The sequence below is a fragment of the Lytechinus variegatus genome, chromosome 4, assembly GCF_018143015.1.
Source record: "Lytechinus variegatus isolate NC3 chromosome 4, Lvar_3.0, whole genome shotgun sequence".
Taxonomy (NCBI): Eukaryota; Metazoa; Echinodermata; class Echinoidea; order Temnopleuroida; family Toxopneustidae; genus Lytechinus; species Lytechinus variegatus.
The window spans coordinates 27,845,644-27,865,044 of record NC_054743.1 but is presented as its reverse complement, the minus strand read 5'-3'; the positions used below and the strand labels follow the sequence as shown (position 1 = coordinate 27,865,044).

The 19,401-nt window shown below is 35.8% G+C and overlaps 1 protein-coding gene across 1 annotated transcript in view; it reads right to left on the bottom strand.

Annotated features, from left to right (window-relative positions):
- Window positions 1–13,170, bottom strand: part of LOC121413754 (aminopeptidase Ey-like) — a 29,875-nt gene extending 16,705 nt beyond the window's left edge. The window contains exons 1-4 of the mRNA XM_041606691.1: window positions 12,283–13,170; window positions 6,458–7,003; window positions 5,232–5,520; window positions 445–565 (exon numbers count right to left, since the gene is read on the bottom strand). Coding sequence (XP_041462625.1) covers window positions 445–565; window positions 5,232–5,520; window positions 6,458–7,003; window positions 12,283–12,458 — 1,132 coding nt within the window. The 5' untranslated portion in view covers window positions 12,459–13,170. The remainder of the gene's footprint in view (window positions 1–444; window positions 566–5,231; window positions 5,521–6,457; window positions 7,004–12,282) is intronic.
- Window positions 13,171–19,401: the final 6,231 nt, after the last annotated feature.

Here is a 19,401-nt window from a genome sequence, read left to right as displayed (position 1 = left end):
TTACATATACAATGATCATTTTAGAAAAATTCCTGTGGTACAATTCCTATTCGCTCATCATTTTCCGTAAGAATATTTGTCTTCGCACTATAATTTTTACATTTCATTGTTCTTCAATGAATGCTAATTTGAAATAATCGAGTAGTATAATTAAGCATTTCTTGAACAGACAAGCTCTTAATGATTTCGAACCACAGAAATAACTGATATTTGATGCTAAAAATATTTAACGTTCGAGAGAGTAGTATGGCAAGGATTATTTTACCACTATTTACGGTGGTCATCATCGTAATGCGCACTGGCGTACAGAGGGGGGGGGGGGGCTTGGAACCACAAAAACTTTCCTAACCAAGATAAAAAGGGGGAAGAAAACGACGGGAAAAGGAATGAGATGTGATATCGTTTTCAGAATATTATTTCAAAAAAAAATCGAAATATTCATACCCATTTTTGGAAGCGGATATTCGGTACTGAAGTAGAAATTATAGTAATCCAATATATTGCCTCCTTTATCTAAAGCATAGTGCACGGAAGACATCGCTTCTTTTCTTGCCCAGATAGTAAACTGTATAAGGGAAGAGAATTAACAGGATTTTATATATCAGGTTATCATTGATTATATATATTATTGATATATGTATACACACGCCTCACACACACACCCTCATATTATATATATATATATATATATATATATATGTATGTATATGTGTGTGTGTAATATAGTGAAAAAGATTGGGATAGAGAATATTGGTAGGCGAAGCTTAAATCAAGTTTCCCACAGCTATCATCACTTTCTTTGAAAATGATCCTTCCAAAGGGAGGACAACTGTCTGAAACTTTCACCGTATTTTTCTAAAAAACAAAAATGAAAACATAATAATTCAAAGAAATGAAAATGGGGGACGAAAAAAGTAAGAGAGAGAAAATTATGGATAAAACAAATCTAGATAATAAAGTAAAAGACAGAAAACGAAGACAGAAATTTGAAAAACAAGGGAACAGAGAAGAAAGAGACGTTTGGGTGCATGGTTAGATGGTGTCGTTAATTTGAGAGCATGTTTTGTTTTCCTAGCTATACTACTTCTCTTGATATTTCTTTTAATATAATCTTCTATGGCTTTACTTGATCTCCAAAATATATTTTGGTCATTCCTGGATTTCTTATTTCCGTTGCAGAATAATCTGCAGGTGCATTCGACCTATTGTTTTTTAGAAGCAGTACACATTGTTTTAGTGCGCAATAATGATGAAATTTACCATTGAATTTTGCAAATTATCTTGTTCGGTCGCTTTCATATATTCATATAGCTATGACCATGATGGCACAGAATCCATGCACGGCAATACTCAATGGTAGGTTATGAGAAATAATAATTACAATAATTATATTACTATACATAATATATATAATAATAATGAATAATAAAATGAAATGCAAACTAAGATAAGAACTTCAACAATTTCTGAAAAAAAATTCTGACGAGCAAAAATTAATATATTAAATTCGGTCAGGGACACTTTGCCACCCTCCAGGTACCCGACTGCCTTTTTTCAAATGACAAGTTCACGCCAACAAAATGTTGATTTCAATAAAAAGAAAAAATCCAAGAAGCATAATGCCAAAAATTTCATCAAAATCGGATGTGAAATAAGAAAGTTGTGATATTTTGAAGTTTTGCTTTTATTTCACAAAACAGTTATATGCGCTTCCTGGTTGTTATACAATTTTTTTTTTGTATTTTGCTATATGAAATATGAAATATTCTAATTTTCTCCTCATTTTCCTGGGAAGCAAAGTCTTTGTTCCTCCCTGAACATGACGAATTACAGTTGTTTAACATCTTATGGTTCAGACAAGTTGGTTCTTATTGTCACATCGCTAAAAAATGAAATATTGTATAATTCAAACGATAAGAAACAAAAGAAATAGTGAGTGAGGGACATCATTGACTCTGATTTACCATGTTTACATATCACTGAGTTGTGTATGTAAGCATAAGCGAAACTTTGAAATGTCATAACTTCCTTATTTATCATCCGATTTTATTCTATTTATTCAAATCAACATTTCTGGAGTGGACTTGACCTTTAAGTACGGAATGATCTACCAGCGATTCATCCAACATCTCTCCCCCACCCCTCTCTTTCTCTTTCTCTCTTTCTTTCTTTCTCTCGCTCCCTTACTTTCCTTCCATTCCTGTTTTTACTATCCCTCTCATAAAGTTCATCATGCTAGTTTCTCAGAGAGTTCAGACATTCAAAAGGTCAGAGAGAATTATTCTGCCACACCATCTGTGATTGTTATTTCGGCTATTTTGTTTTCTCAAACCATCTAAAAATAGATCTTTGGAGACTATGGTACACCATTTCATTCCTATTAAAAAATACCTCAGTGTCAAAACATTTACCTTTTCCACAATTTTCATATTTGTTGAATTTATAGCAACAATTACTACTTCGAATTCAAATTATTTAGTCCTTTTTAACTGTGTGATATAATTTTTTTTCCCTTATCATTTTTAAGCTCTTTTCATTCTTGACCTTTTTATCAACTTCATTTATATTACTTCATGTAAACAAATCAATCAGTTATCAATCGTAAACGTCGATACAAATAGTGTAGAATGTAAAGATGTAATTCTAAGCTTGTGTAGATAAACCATAGAGTTAAATACGTACTCTATGAGATAAACTCGCAATGCGGACACCTCGACTGAGTGAGTATACTCGTGTGTTCACATACGAATATAATTACTGAAACATAGTGAGATATGTTTTCGTACTTGACCAAGGATTGTACATGTATAGTGTGAGATTTCTATAAGAATTTCTTGATAGACGGTGCAGAGTTATTCCAGATGATTACAGAATGGTGTCATTTTACATGTACACACACACACACACCCAAACCCAACCCTCATCCAAACGCGCACACACACATTTCTAAAGAGAGTGAAATTTCGTTGTACAGCAGACACCAGGGGCCCGTTGCAGAAAGAGTTGTAATCAATCGCAACTCTAAAAATCATGCGCAACTTGATTTTCAACCAATCAACAGCGCGCATTTGGGACTTGCGATGGATTTTTGGTTTGCGTTTAAACGCAACTCATTTTGCAACGGGCCCCAGGAACCACGCCGAGGGACATTTTGGATGAAAGGCGAAACGATGACTATTGATGCCATGGCCGCGACGTACGCGCGTATTTTACTTCATGGCATGAATGGTCCAATATATATATATATATGTGTATATATATATATATATATACAACAAAATAACAAAATATGCTGAAGATAATGCTTTCATTGCCAATATAGTCTTTACTCGAATTTTCGACGGTCCTCCGTCTTCTTCAGGAGTACAATGTGTGGTATCAATCAGAGAGCGCATCCTCAGACAGATGTTGTTATCATGACTGGCTGAGGATGCGCACCCTTCACAGAAACAAATATAGTAACGCTTGTTTGTAATTATCTAATTGTTACGTAACAGTAAATATTGCGCAATAACATTTCTTGTTACGTAACATCAAGAAATTTAAGAGATGAGATGAGAACGAAGATCAAATTGGTTCGGAGAAAATGGCTCTCCCGAAAAGTATTTACGAATAGGTATTATTGAGCAAGAAGAGAAATTCCTGTGTGATACGATAACAAACATCGCGGCGCTTGTCAAAGTATTTTTTTCAAAACTAACGAAACTAACGAAAGAATGAATATCCGCTTAGGAATCCCCGTTTATCCCAGAGTCGAGTAAAGAATAAAAACTATATTGGCAATGAAAGCATTAACTTCAGCATATTTTGTTTTATATATATATATATATATATATATATATATATATATACCTTACAGAAGTGAAACTTTAGGATATATATATATATATATATATATATATGACACCATTCTGTAATCATATATATATATATATATATATATATATATATAAAATCAAGGGAGCGAGGCGCACGAGCTGATTACAAAGGCGTTAATGGGATTAAGGATGAGGTGCACATCTTTGCTGGAAGGGCTTTTGTGAAAATTTACAGTAAAAGATAGGTAGGCTATTGTAGTCCACCCCCCCCCCCACCTCTCTCTCTCTCCTCTGCGTAAGACCCTTCATGATATCAATTCTCTTTATTCTTTATTATCTTAACGTGGTGAAATAATCGCTCGTATCTCTGACTTACTCCCCAAGCAATAAGAGGAAAATGTCAAACAAATCGCTATTGACAGAATGGGAATTCGGATAAGCACACAAACATGCATACATCCTTATATTTTTCGTGAAACGAATGCGAAACAACACATGCAAAATTGGCGATAAAACACAAACACAAGATTTTGGAATAATTTCATTGACAAGCTTAAGGTGATATCGTACCAACGGAGAGTCTTCAATTTCTGTGGTCAATCAATAGGACAAAAAGACGTCTCTTCGACCCCGCCCCAAATATCTATATATATGTGTGGGGGGTGTATATCAACCTCCAGGAGTTTAATCGGAGACATCAGATTCTCCAGGCCAGACGCTGTGATATTCGTGAGGTCGAGGGTTCGAATCCCTCAGGGCCTGGCTGTCTAGATGATATTTTTTTCTCGACAGTCGTTTCTCATACAGCGGTTGCATTTTCGTGCACAATGGAGAGGATGATTAGCATATGCATTTCTCTCTTTACAATTATTAATGAAGCAACTTTCATGATTTTTTTTCTACATCTACCTTTGATATCGCAATTTAATTTCTAGGCATGAATGTGGTTTTAAAAGAGGTACACATTATTTGATATAATTATATTAAAGGCCTTAAATATTATTCGATACAGAGCATCGATCAAGTTACATTAAAAATGGAATGTGTTGCCGTCGGTGGTGGGCAGAAAGGGTGATCGCATGGCCCCCTTTGAGTTTGAAATCATTAAAAAAAAAACAAGGGAAAAGTGGAGAAAGGAGGGAGAGAAGGAAACAAATAAGAAAGAACAGTATAAGAGTGATCTGGGTCGTGCCAATCTATAATACTCCTTATAATTAAATTGAGAAAACATTACGTCACCGTTTGGCTTCTCGCTCCCATACCCCTTCACTCCCAACGCAACCCCCCCCCCCCCCCCCCATAACCAAAATATCCTAGTGCTGGTTGAGGTATAAAAAAGAGAATGAAATTAATATGCCATTGAATGGAAGAGGGAGTGAACATTTTTGATTAAGATTAAAATTATGAGGTAACCTCTATGTTGCCGGCTGTCACACCAGTTTCTTTTTCGAAGTCGCAGACGACGTAACAGATGGTGTAGCTGGACATCGGTTTCGTTCTCTGGAAGGTGGACATCAGCCAAGGTCTCTCACCATCTTCGACAGTCACATTCTCCACTTCCATCACAGGCATGTTGCTAATGGCCACGTAGTCGGGTTGGTGAACGATGGCGATGTCGTATGTTGCCTTCATTGCCGGTTCGTCGAAGCAAGGGAAGGCCATGCGGGCGTTGGTGGGCGCGAAAAATGTTGTGGCAAGGTATCTAGCAACGGACGATATCAGATACATTTAAATATTATCAGGCGAGTGATCGATGAAGGTGTTCGTGAGTTACTTTACGAACGACTGGTGATCCTTTCTTGTGGTAAATTAGATTTTCATTGATGTTGATTTTCATCATTCGTTTTTAAAGTCGCTCTCATCTTACGAATGGCTTTATAAAACACTTACCAGGACCCTGTTGCATGAAAGAAAACTGGCAATATTTGCCATAGTTTTTATGCCAAAAGTTTTATGCAACCGGCCCAAGGCCTATCAGTCATGGCGTAAGTTACTCTGGGTTATTCATAATAAAAGCTCTTTGTAATGTTACCAGTCGTACCTATAGAAAGTCGTTCGTAATTTCCGAACAGCATTACGGAACACCTACCCGATCTTCGAAAGATGTAGATCGAAGAAACATCATCTCACTTGACATGTTCAAAAATCACCTGAAAACATACTTATAAAATTATAAATGTTACTTTTGTATGCCCCTATAAAGGCATAAAAAGTAACATTTATAATTGCATATAACAGCCCTTTATATCTTCTGGAAAATGCGCTACATAAATCATATTTTAATTATTACTTAATACTAGTTTCGATATACATTCATGTGGGGGTATCCCACTCGTGCAAGAAAACACAAGAGTGTAAGTGCATGGTCGGTGCTTGTGCTTTTATTGCAAAAAATCTATTCAAAAAAGTTTAAGTACAAGTATGGGTAAATAAAGTTCTTATGTTATCAAGGAAGTAAGAGAAAGTTCTTGCAAAATATCTCCCCTGAATATTTTGCAGAGGTAAAAAACCGACACAAAATTTTGAAAATGGCTAAAATACCTAATTTGGGAGGTAAATGAAAAAGGGAGACTAATTATATTACCTCAGTTGCTGTGTATCAGTCAACTCGATCAGAATGATAGAGGAGTATTCATTACCTGGTTTCTCCCGTTACCGTCTTGTAGGAACTCCTGAAGAGTCCGACAAGCCCCTGGTCTACCAGCTCTGCACCGAAACCAATCTTGAAGAGATATTCCTCCCCTTGGACCAACCAACCATCCAACTCCACCACGAGGTACTGATTTCCTAGGTATGTCCAGGGTTCTTTCGATAATCTCGGAAGAACACTACCTCCGTTCCTCGACAACATTTCAAGCGATGCAGAACCCGGGATCAGGTCCAGCTGTTTCGAATGCATGATAATGATGTTGGTGTTCCTCAAACACCGTATCGACACCGTCACTGTCCCATTAAACCACTGCCGGTGGTCGATGTCGATTTGGATGTCGAGTTCGTAGTGAATCGGTTTGAGGTCGCCGGGGAGGCGCGGTTCCTCCCACGGCGCCAACGGTGCCTGGCTCGTGGAGATAGGTGGGGGTCTACTCGTTGGCGTTAGATGGGTTGTCCTTTCATATATATCCTTGGTTGGTTCCTGAGTAGGTTGGTGATGAGTTGCATATGGAGGGTATGTCACTCCAGTGTACCTATAATACCACAATCAAGTTAGGTTGAATATGTAAATAGAATATACAATATGTCAATAATAATAATAGCAGGGCCCGCTGGGAGAACAGTTTTCGGAACTGAAGTGGCTACCCTGGGTAAATATGCCGTTATTATTATTATTATTATTATTAAACGTTGTCTTGAAAGAACATCAAACAGCATGGACCTGGCCTCGGAGGATTATATTATATTGTTACTGGGGTTCTTTGACAATGCTCAGCACCCCCAGTAACAATAGAATAATCCAACGCGGACAGAGGCCTGCCAAACAGTCCCTTAGACATTTCAAAAGATGTACCTTGTGGGATAAACGATTTACCAATGCAGAAAAAAATTACCTGTGTAACTCTGAATTATTCATAATATTATTGACTTGCTTTTCGCAATTAATGCAGAGATCTTTTTCGAGTCTGGCGTTTTTAAAGTCCTTCGAAACCTTGGTAAATATTAGTGCTCGTTGGATTTTTTCAGCTAGCTCTCGTTAAAATTAGCAACCGGTAATGTTTTCATTTATATTTTTAAAAAAAATAGGTAATGTTCTTATTTCTATTTGAAAAATTTGAGCATTACATTACAACTTTATTTAGTCATACATTTAGTCATACAGGGCCGCAGAACGGTTTTCAAAGTGACCATGCAAAAAATGAAAATGGTCATTTTTACGTTTTTGTAAAAAAAAAAAAAAAAAAGTGTGGGGGGGGTTGAAGCCCACCCCCAAGCCCCCCGCTACAGCATCCCCTGACAAAGTACCCCGAATTTTCATTAGATTGCCTATGCTAGAGAATGGGTTGGTACACAACAAAAATACGTCGATATTTTGTTTTATCGGATATCCGATCAACATAAGCATAATTATTGACAGTGGCGTAGACAGGTCCTTAGACCTGGGGGGGATGATCCCTAGCTGGGAATATATTTATATATACATATATATATATATATATATATATACATGTATATATATATATATATATATAATTAATATATAAATATAAAGAATGAAGGAGATAACGTACTCGATAAAAACAAAATATCATGGGCCAAAGCAGACGAGTTAAAGATAACAAAATAACGCGATCTGCCTCATGGATTATCTCGTGTGTCTTTTAATCACTTTGCTTTCAGCAATAAACAGGGCATCCAGTAATAAACAAACTTCCTTGCACATTTTTCGTGGCAGTAATCTTTTGTTTGATTAATGACAATGAGTAAAGATGATCATAAGAAAAATGTCATTTGTCGGATGTCTAGTTATCATCTTGGTCATGACAGTCCTGCTAAACATGATCTAGAATAACTAGTATTCCTTATTTTACTAGTATAGTAGTATACTCTTTTAAAAGTAGCGATATTGTTAATGATCAAACGAATGAATCAACAACTAAAGGAATAAACAAATAAACAGCCAAATAACTAAAAAAAATATCAATTACAATTATAGTAATAGGGGTAAAATAAAAAAAAGCTCAACATTATATTTCTTATCCACGTGCAGATATGCGGACACTAAAATGATAAGCACACTCTGTTTAAAATTACCATGATTACAAAGGCTTGATTGAATTAAGTACGGAAATGAAATAAACCTCACCGGGTTGTCGGAAGTAAACTGTATAGATAGAAACTTGTTATAATTTCGATTCATTTCTTATTATGTACCTTGTTATGATGATTATGATAAAAACATAGGTAAGGAAATGTAACAGTTTATAACCTTCAAACCTAGAAGACTGCGCACGTACAGAAATCACTGGTATAAGTAATTCCAAAATACATTGCGCCTCGACTTACTTCTTCTTGAAACTGGAAGACGTTTATTTTCACCCAATATAGTTATGCAAAACAGTCCTTAACAGTAAAGGATTATAATGCCCAACATGAAGGAAAAAGAGGCATACTAATGCTTCATATGGCAGTATCAGGTAACACGCTCGAAAGGAACATACTTGCTAAGTTCCTATTCTCTTGAACGATTCAATAATCAGTACATGTATAAGTACAAAAGTATGAACGCTTAAGTGCTTAATGACTAGGAAATGTACTTGGTGAAACTCTGAATAACGATCCTTAAATGTATATGACGACGCAAGACAGTTGTTATTACTTAAAACTTGCAAGTTGTAAATGCATATAAGATGATTGACTCTGAATAAAAGTCCAATTTTGATCATGTTTGTCATTGCTGTACGTTATGATTATTACTGCTATTATTATTGATTGATTTTAACTAGCATTCATTGCTTTATTACTGTATAGTTTTGCTTCTTCCCCCACAGAAACCTGGGGGGATGATTGTACACACCATCCCCCCCACCTAAAGTCATATAAGGTCTGATATCCATTTTGTAAGATGCGGGTCGTTTTTTGTCTCGCCTGCGTAGCGGAGCGAGACATAGGTATCACTATTTCCGGTGTCGGCGGCGTCGTCGTCAACAATTGTGTTGTACACCCAATAACTTTCTATAGCTTCGAGGTGGGATCACCAAATTCATACCAAAGGTCCATCTCCTGAAGGCACTGGTCAAGTTTGAATATGAGTCGAATTTGAATAAGGTCAAAGGTCAATGAACTTTTCATGACTGGCACTGTGCTGTGTTGTACACCCAATAACTTTCTATAGCTTCGAGGTGGGATCACCAAATTCATACCAGAGGTCCATCTCCTGAAGGCACAGGTCAAGTTCGAATATGAGTCGAATTTGAATAAGGTTAAAGGTCAAAGGTCAATGAACTTTCCATGGCTGGCACTGTGCTGTGTTGTACACCCAATAACTCTCTACAGCTTCGAGGTAGGATTGCCAAATTCATACAAGAGGTCCATCTTTTCAAGGTGCAGGTCAAGTTCGAATGTGAGTTGAATTTGATTAAGGTCAAAGGTCAATGAACATTTTACTTCAGAACTCAGTACTCTCTATACTTGAACCAGATTTTGTATTTTCCTTGTTTATTCTTTAAAAGCTGTTGTTGTTATTTATTTAATGAGCTATAGTTCTTGGCACCATTTATAATATTCACACAAATTTGCCAAAGGTACAATAGAAAAGCTGTCAAAGTTTCTTAAATGTTACCCTTCAGATTTGCTGTATGTGCATGTTCTGGTAATACTGTAGATTATACAAAACAAAGTGAGAAAAGTTATTCCTCTGCCACCATCTAACATAATTATAAAAAGATTGGCATTTTATTACAGTGTGAATATTATGAAGTGTGAACCGCGTCTACGCCGTGGTGCCGGGCAACATCATGTTGCACTCATTATTATGAATTACATTCTTTTTCACTAACATTCATTTCCTTACTTCCATGGAAATCACTATAGCTTCATAGTATTAACAGCATTCTTAGTGTTATCTCATTTCCTAGGGATAAAGTAGGCTTATAGCATTATTGCATATGTAAACTGTCAGAACCACAATTCACCCCCTAAACTGCTGACAGCCTCGGAAGTCATATAGCATAGTTTTGACATACATTCTCTTCATGACTGCAATATGCAGGCGAGACAACGCTTGGCGTTTGCCTTGTTTATAATCAACCTAGTGGGTAATTTATCATAAGAATCTAGTCATAGTTAACAAAGAGAATCGCAAGCCATAATAGAAGAGGGTCGCTAGTTATAAAATGGAAAATCCTTCATTAATCATAAGGATAGCTATTCACGAACGCATCACAGTTTCACCAGTCATGAGAGAAGAAGAGGGTCGCTATTCATAATAAAAAGAGGATCACTAGTCATAATAGAAGAGGGTCGCTATTCATATAAAAAGGGGGTCACTAATGCTCGGAGAAGATATGATGCTTGCCTGTAAAACAAACATAGGGTCTTGTGTTTTGGGGTCGATTCTGGGCAACTGACTGAAATCTGCATGACGTTTCAATATATGGATTAACGTTATAAAAATAAAGTCTTGTGTTAATAATCCTGAACTTCAATTTGTGGGGGAGGGGGGGTATTTTCCATATTTATGGGAAGAACACACCAGACAATTATAAAAGAAAAACAAATTCGTGCAGACACTGTGAAGATATCGGTGACTGAAAAATCAAAAAATTTCTACGCTGGGGATTCTAATGATACCAGCATGGATCCTACCATCGACCCTCTTCTATTAAAATAGCGATCCTCCTATTGGCGACCCTTGTACCATTCTCTTTGTCATGACTATACCCTCATGCCGGCCCTCATCGACGATTGGCGGCCCTTATGAATAGCGACTATCATGACTAGCGGTCCTTATAACATACTACGCGCAATTAGAACGACTACACACCCCCAAGAACAGAAGACACCCCCATGACAAGATAGTATAAGTCCCATAAGTTCATCTAAATAAATGTGTCATCAAGTGTTTTTAGGTTCAAAGTCGAGATCGAGTAAGACTTCATGCATCAAACATGTCAAATTCTTCTTCTCCTCCTCCTCCTTCTTCACCATCATCATCTTCTTTTTCTTCCTTCTTTTCTTTTATTTCATTTTATTCCTCTCTCCCCTCTCGCGCTTTCTCTCTTTCTGGATTTGGTTCCCATAGACGGCATGTTGTACATATTTGGTACAAGTGACAATGGGCTTTATAACGTCCAACCCACTTTCATGTATTTTGTCTTTTATCTTTTTTAGAGCATTTTTTGTAACTGTCAAGGTCAAGAATTTATTTCTATTTCTTTACATGATTGCATATTTATTTTTATGACGGAAATAAACCAAACAAAGTAAGAAACTGTGAATTGCCATGCATATACTGGTGTAAATCGATTTTATACGACCGCCTCCTCCCCTCTGTAGTCGCTTGATTACGTTGGTAATTTTGAAGCAACATCGGGATTTGAGGTACTAATAATGAAAAGGCTTCGTAAATGGAGGGAATGGCGGTGTATGATTAGAAATTAATGACTTATTGCAGTAACTACTGTCATTTCACATACTGGAAAACTCGGATCTAGGGGCTGCATGGAAATCCCTGGGGTCGACTTTGAAAAAAAATCAATACGAATATCCTTAATGATAAATACACCATTTTCGTACAGATGCGGCTGGGGCACTCATAGTTGTACACTCCGCGCTAAAATGAGTAAGTAGCCTACGTTAATGAATAGATAAATAAATAGATAAAAAAAAATTAATGGAAAAGGGAAAATTTGGGAAAGAAAGGCAATGAATGTGTGAAGTGTAAAATGTGAAGCTATTTTCTGAATGTTATCATGATTATATTATTTTTTTCAAACAAATATACCTGTATAATCACAAGTGTTTGGCCTACCTCGTATGACATGCCTTCTTTTCCGCGAGCAATCCACACAGCAATCCCACAATGACGATGGCGAGGACGAAGAGAACCACGACCACGATCGCCTTCGACTTCGACAAATATCGCTTCCCCGAACGAATCTGCTCGTCTGGTAAACGCTCGTTTTCAAGGAAGTCAAATTTAAGCATTTTTTTTCAATCGTCGGTCGCTCTCACAGGTGAATATAGGCCTACGTTTAAATGATTTAAAGCTCCAGAGAAGGTGAGGGGGTGTGCACGCCGATGGATCAAGAGTCGGTAAATACAATAGGATTAAATTGATCAAGGTCCCTTTCGAATTGATCTAATAAAAGGCTGATAATGGAAGCTGAGGATTCTCACTGCATGGCTGCCCATCCAGTGCAGGTTTATAGATTCACCTACATCCATACCACCGGTGTACCACAACACCTAACAGTTGACCGTTCATACCTCGCGGGAATTAGATATGAAATATATCGCAGATTTTCTCGCTTTCGTTTTCGTAATGAGATTCACTTCGCTCAAGCACGATGATAATATTCGCATCTTTTTCCACTCTCTGAATCCCTTCCCTGAATTCCCGCGTTTTGTAAGTGTGTGCGTGTGTGTGCCCGCATTTGCCATTTACCGTAAACGATGTGTGTGTGTATACGTATGCGAGTGTCATCGTCGGCATCAACGTCACAGTAATGACGTATGATGTAGTCAGACCCTCCGTCTGCCAAGTGCCTGAGTGATATATCTTCTCATTTCTGATCCCCCTTTCGACTCATCCGTAAGTTTGTTGCTCCGCTCATCACCCCCTGTACACATATTAAAGCTTGATGATGCAGACACACTGATGAAGTTGGGAAGTTATTCCGGGAAGATGAATCCTTTCAAGAAAATTTTGTTGTGAAGGAGCAAGGTCTACGAACTCAATGAAAGCTTAATTGAAAAAAACACAATAGTTGGACAAAATATTGAATCAAATCTATACAGTATAGGAACTTGCATTCGATTGTTTGGAAAGTAAGAACCGCATAATTATATTCATAATATTTTACACACCATTTGTTTTAACTTATTCGCTTTTGCTCTTTGCTTATTTTTTTCGAAACGATTTAAAGGAATTTACTTGTGAACAAAAAAAGGCGATCTACATTATTCTACTCAGGAGTACGTGTGCATTCTCTCATGGACATTGCTAGTAGGTCCATGATTCTCTCAGGTAATCGATGCACTCTAAAAACAAATCAGTCAAAAATGACTAGTTAATAGGGTCAGTCATATTTTACTAGAACAGAGTTATTTCTGACTAGAATATATGTCAGAAATGTGACTATCAGTGATTGCCATATCAGTTGCTCCCAGCTGACTACTGCATGGTCTAGTCAATTTGACTGATCTGTTTTAAGAGTGTGTGCAAGGCATTAAATCTGAACTTCAACACTTAATGCAGTATCCATCTGACCTCATTACTGCAAACATAAATACCTAATGAAGGCAAAGCAAAAAAAGACACGAGGACTGATGGTAAATTAATGAGTTCAAATGTTTGTGGTCTTCGAAAAAAAAACTATCTGATGGCATATCTCCAATTTTTATATTATATGTTTATGCGAATCTAGGGCAGATGATATTTCTGAATCACTTATTCCTAACGGATTTAAATTTATTAGTAAAGAAAATAAAGATAACACACTACATAAAGCACATGGAATAGGAATTTTAACCAGGAAGAGTCTTTTCGACTTTGTAACTGCATTTTATCAGAAACAGTGCTGTGGCTAAAAATAGACAAAAGAGCATATATATATGGATATTCTTTCATACTTGGAGCAGTGTGCATTTCACCAGAAACCCCCCCCAAAAAAAAAATCAAGAGTCAATGTTTGATGACTTATCATCTGATCTTGTTATGTTCAACAACACCTATGACTTACCGATCTGTTTGTTAGGAGATTTCAATGCAAGAACAGGTAATGTGCGTGAAGTAATTGAAAATGGAATTCATGAATATAAGTTCCATCATTTGATTGATGAAATATTACATACTAGTGATTAATAAATGTTAAACACGTATCAAGAAAGAAAAAACAAAGATAAAACAATTAACAATCACTGAAATCGTCTTGTGGAGCTCTGTAAAAGTTTCCGCTTGAATATTGTTAATGGAAGAATAGGCATAGATAAGGATGGAGATTTCACGCGTGCTAATGCAAGCACCATTGATTGCTGCATTTCATCACCTTCCTTATTCTGCAATTATTTATGGTGGATACGTTCGATTCTTTTGTCAGATAAACATAATGCCATTATTCTTACCGTGTAAGAAAATGCATACCGAATGAAAAGCTTATCTGAACATAATGCACCACCAACACAAACGATAAGAATAAAATGGGATCCTGAATCTGTCACAGACTTTACAAAAAACATAGATGATGAGTGCGTTGGTATATTGCATGATAGTAAAGATATAGAAAAATGGGGGTTTTACGCAACATTCAATTGATGAAATTGGTAATCGTCTTTAAAAATTGTATTATGACGTAGCAGAAAAGAGTGGTATGATGAAAAGTGGTTGCAAATTAAATTATAAAAAATCAACGGAAAAATTAGAGAAGAGATGTAAACCTTGGTTAACTGATAACTGTTATAAACTAAGAACTAATGAAAATAATACTTCGGTATGAAAAAACTTAAAAATAAAAACAAAGTTGTTAACCTAACTGAAAAAGTTGAAGAAAGGAAACGCATGTATAAGAAAGCGATAAAAAAATGCCAACTCAGAATTTCATTATAATCTGCACCAAGAATTAAGAGGTTTGAAAAAGAAACAACCTCATGAATATTGGAGATATTAAAGCATTTTGTGAACATTTCAGAAACTTGAATCAAGATCACAAAGAAAGACATTGAATCGCCAACAAGTAATGCAGTTTTAAACAGACCAATTGACAGAGATAAGGTAATCACTCGTTGAAAAAATTAAAACCGGTAGGGCGCATTTTGAAGATTTGCTACCGAATGAATTTTTGAAGAACTCAAGTAATTCTCTGCGTCATTTTATTTTTGAATTATTTACATGATTTAATACTGTGTTTGAAAGTGGAAAGTTGTACCAACAGATTGGACTATTGTTTTAATACGGCCAATTTACTAGAAAAAGGGAAACTTGAAGATCCAAACAATTAGAGGTATCAATTTATCATATTTATTGAGTTGTCTGGGTAAACTATTCACAGCTGTTTTAAATCATCGGCTGAATAATCTATCAACGCTAGATCATATTTTTACTTGACATTAGTTACTTGAATTATACCTGTTTGGCAGAGAAAGGGTATATTGTGCCTTCATCGATCATCGTAAAAAGGCATTGATATTGTTGATAGGACATCACTTTGGAACAAATTACCTTTAAGTGATATAAATGGAAACTTTTCAAAGTGGTTAAAATATGTACACACAAGCTAAATCGTGTTTTATGAAAGATGGTGAAAAAAAATCAAGCCTATTTAATTGTAATATATAGGAGTCAAGGAGAAAATTTTTCACCTTTACTGTTTGCTATGTTCATAAACGACTTTAAAGAATTTATCAGTGAACGATATGATGGTCTTGATGTTTTACCTGAGAAGCTTCAATCATTATTACTAGATCATGGAATTGATGTGTACATGAAGTTATTTACAATACTTTATGCACAGATGATATTTACCATTGTCCTTGTCAAATCTGAACAAGAACTTTAATGTGCGCTCAATGCAGGTTGTTGTAAACGATGGTATTCAAATGTGAATATAGACGAGAAGAAAATAGTTATATTTTGCCGTGGCAAAGTGAGAAAAACGGGTTCTCTTACATTCTTGAAGTAGTAAATGATGATATCTTGGAATAACCTTCAATTCCGGATTAAATTATAATAATTCATCTCGGAAAGCTCAAGCTAAACAACTGAATCAAGCAAGAAGAGCAATGTATAGCATTTTGAATAAGATTTATCATCTTGATTTACCAGTGGATATCCAATTGAATTATTTGATCAACTTGTTTTACCGATACTCTTCTACGGGTCAGAAATATGGGGTTTTGATGTGATTAGAGATCAGAAGTGTTCCACATAAAATTTTGCAAGCAGCTTCTTAAAGTTAATAAATCAACGGCAAACTGGATGGTTTTAGGCGAACTTAGATTCAAATTAAAGAAAAATATTGAGAATAGAATGATAAACTTCTGGTATGGATTAGTTTACAATAGTATAACAAATTTGTCTGGTTTGATTTACGAGATTGTATATACTTTCTGATCAAGGTATATATCACTGTTGGTTAACGAAGATAAAACAAACTCTTAATAGATTGGGCATGACGAATATATTTGACATTTTTTATATCTTGATGAGATATTCGGTAAAACAAGTTGTAGATCTACGAATAAAGGATTCACATGTTGGTTTGCGTTAATATACGAAAACTCTCAGTGTGTTGACTACAAAATATTCAGACAAGTTCATCTAGAAAGTTACCTCATCAATATGAAATAAAAAAGATAGAATCACTTTTTATAGATTTCGTTGTGGAAATCATGGACTTCCTATAAAAATATATTGCCGCAGAAAGATTTGAAAACCGTCAAAGAAACATTAGGCTTTGTATATACATTATGCAACGTTCACTCAATTAGGAATGAATTTCAATTATTCATTTATCCTTTTTTTGCCAAAGAAAGAAGTTTAATCTTAAAATATATTACGCTCAAAGACCGAATACACTCAAAATGAATCAGCTATTCAATAGTGAAAAACCAGAAATCCGTTCCAATCTTGTGAATTTTTGTAAGAAAATAAATTCGTTTCTAAGTATGTTATGCTCGAAATTCAATATTTTTGAGCTGAATTGAATAGTGGTATAACAGCCAATGAAATGCTGATGCCATTACTTGCCTTCTATTAGAAATTGTTTATGCTAATTATAATGTTAAAAAGCTGGGGGTTAAGCTTAACATGGCATATTATTCGAGGTTACACTTCGTAATTCCGAAGGTTCTTTATTCCGAAGGTTCGTAATTCCGAAACACGTAAATTGCCTATACCTCGATGTTCGTTAATCCGAAAACGAAAAAGGGTTCGTTAATCCGAACATTTGTGGCGTTATTCCGACGGTTCGTTATTCCGAAGGTTCGATAATTCGAAAACGAAATAAGGTTCGTTGTTCCGAAGGTTCGTTAATCCGAAAACGAAATAAGGTTCGTTGTTCCGAAGGTTCGTGAATCCGAAAACGAAATAAGGTTCGTTGTTCCGAAGGTTCGTTAATCCGAAAACGAAATAAGGTTCGTTTTTCCGAAGGTTCGTTAATCCGAAAACGAAATAAGGTTCGTTAATCCGAAAACGAAATAAGGTTCGTTTTTCCGAAAACAAATAAGGTTCGTTAATCCGAAAACAAAATAAGGTTCGTTAATCCGAAAAATGAAAACCGGGAAAGCAGAGGCAAGTGGGAGGCAAGGGGGAGGGGGACACTGTTGCCGTTCAATTGTTATGAGGATGGGAAGGCAAGGGCGGCCGAACGAATTTTCGTTTGGGGGTATAAAGCCAAAAAATGAAACTCATACGTCAAAATGGGCACTTTGGTGATATTTTTACCTTAAGATTATCATCTGCTTGAAGTCATTGTGTGTTTGATAGTGATTAAGTAGAGAAAAACCTTTTTTGAAGTGATTTCTTACTATGGCAAAACGAATATTTAGGCTTTATATTTCGGGAGAGAGTATAATGAGCGAGCGGCTTGGTAAAACAAATTCAGAGGTGAAGTTGTAAAACGATTTTTGGGGTCAATTATTCTTAAAATGGCATTATTGCGAGCGTGAATCACAAGCTAAAACTTTAGGTTATTTCAATAAAAAATGAAAACAAGTTTTTTTTTAAAATCCGAGCAGATTTCTGCTGTCATTAAACAGATGTACATCTAACTAAAAAATTAATAAGAGCGCAAAACGCGAGCTTAAACATACTGACCAGAAAATGCACCTGTTAAATAAAGCATTTAGTGACCTCTTTAGGATGCATATTTAGCCAATCGTATGAGAGTGCGAAGCGCAAGCTGAAAATTTGCAATATTCCAGCCTGAAAACTTAACTTAACTTGTATACTTTAAAAAGAGTATTTTATTTCGAAAAACACGAAAAACGGCATATTTATTTTTAAAAAAGGAACTTTCCCATTTTGGAAAAAATTAATTTCCCTGTTTTTTTATATCATTTTGGGGTGCAAGTGCCTTCTGCCTTCTTCCCGGCGGATCCAACTTTCGTCAAATGGGGGGGGGGGGGGCAAATATTTCCTCGATCGGCAGCCTAAAGTTGATTTATGTTTGTTTCTTTGAAAGGGTAGTCCTAACAGTCAATAATTAGCTTTATACTTATAAAATAAAGTAAATATATAATAACATGATAAACCTTTTTAAATAATGCGAGCGCGAGCTATACATTTTTTTAATATGATGAGCAATATGTTTGTGATCTTCAAAACGAGATGCCTATGTAACTAAATTTAGATAATAACTGCGAACAAGAAGCGGAAACAGAAATTTTAAATATATAAGCTCTGACATGATCTAAAGGGGACATTTTAAGAACTTTTTGCAGTTAGCCATGAAGACGATGCGTGTTTCAACCAGTGGCGGCGGAACATATTTTCCTGAGGGGGGGCAAAGCCAAAAAAGGGGCCAATAGGGGCAATTTGGTGCAAACGTATATTTTCACTATGAGATTATCATCTGTGTAAAGAGGTTGTGTGTTTTGTAGTAATTGAACTGAGCAAAATTATTAAGTGATCACTGATTGATAAATTATATATTTACGTTTCATTTCTGCGAGTGTAGCGAGCAAGCGGTTTGGGGGGAAAGAAATCAAATATGAAGATGAAAAATTCGTGTTTTTGGTCGATTACTGTTAAAAGGGCATCCTTGTTATAAATGTTGCGAGCGAATCACGTGCTCAAACTTTTGGAAATTTCATGTAGGCCTAGAATGATAATAATGATATAGATATTTTTTACCCTGGGAAGCCACTTCAGTTCTGAAAACTGTTCTCCCAGCTATTATTATTTTTTTTACAAAAATGCGTAGAATGTCCA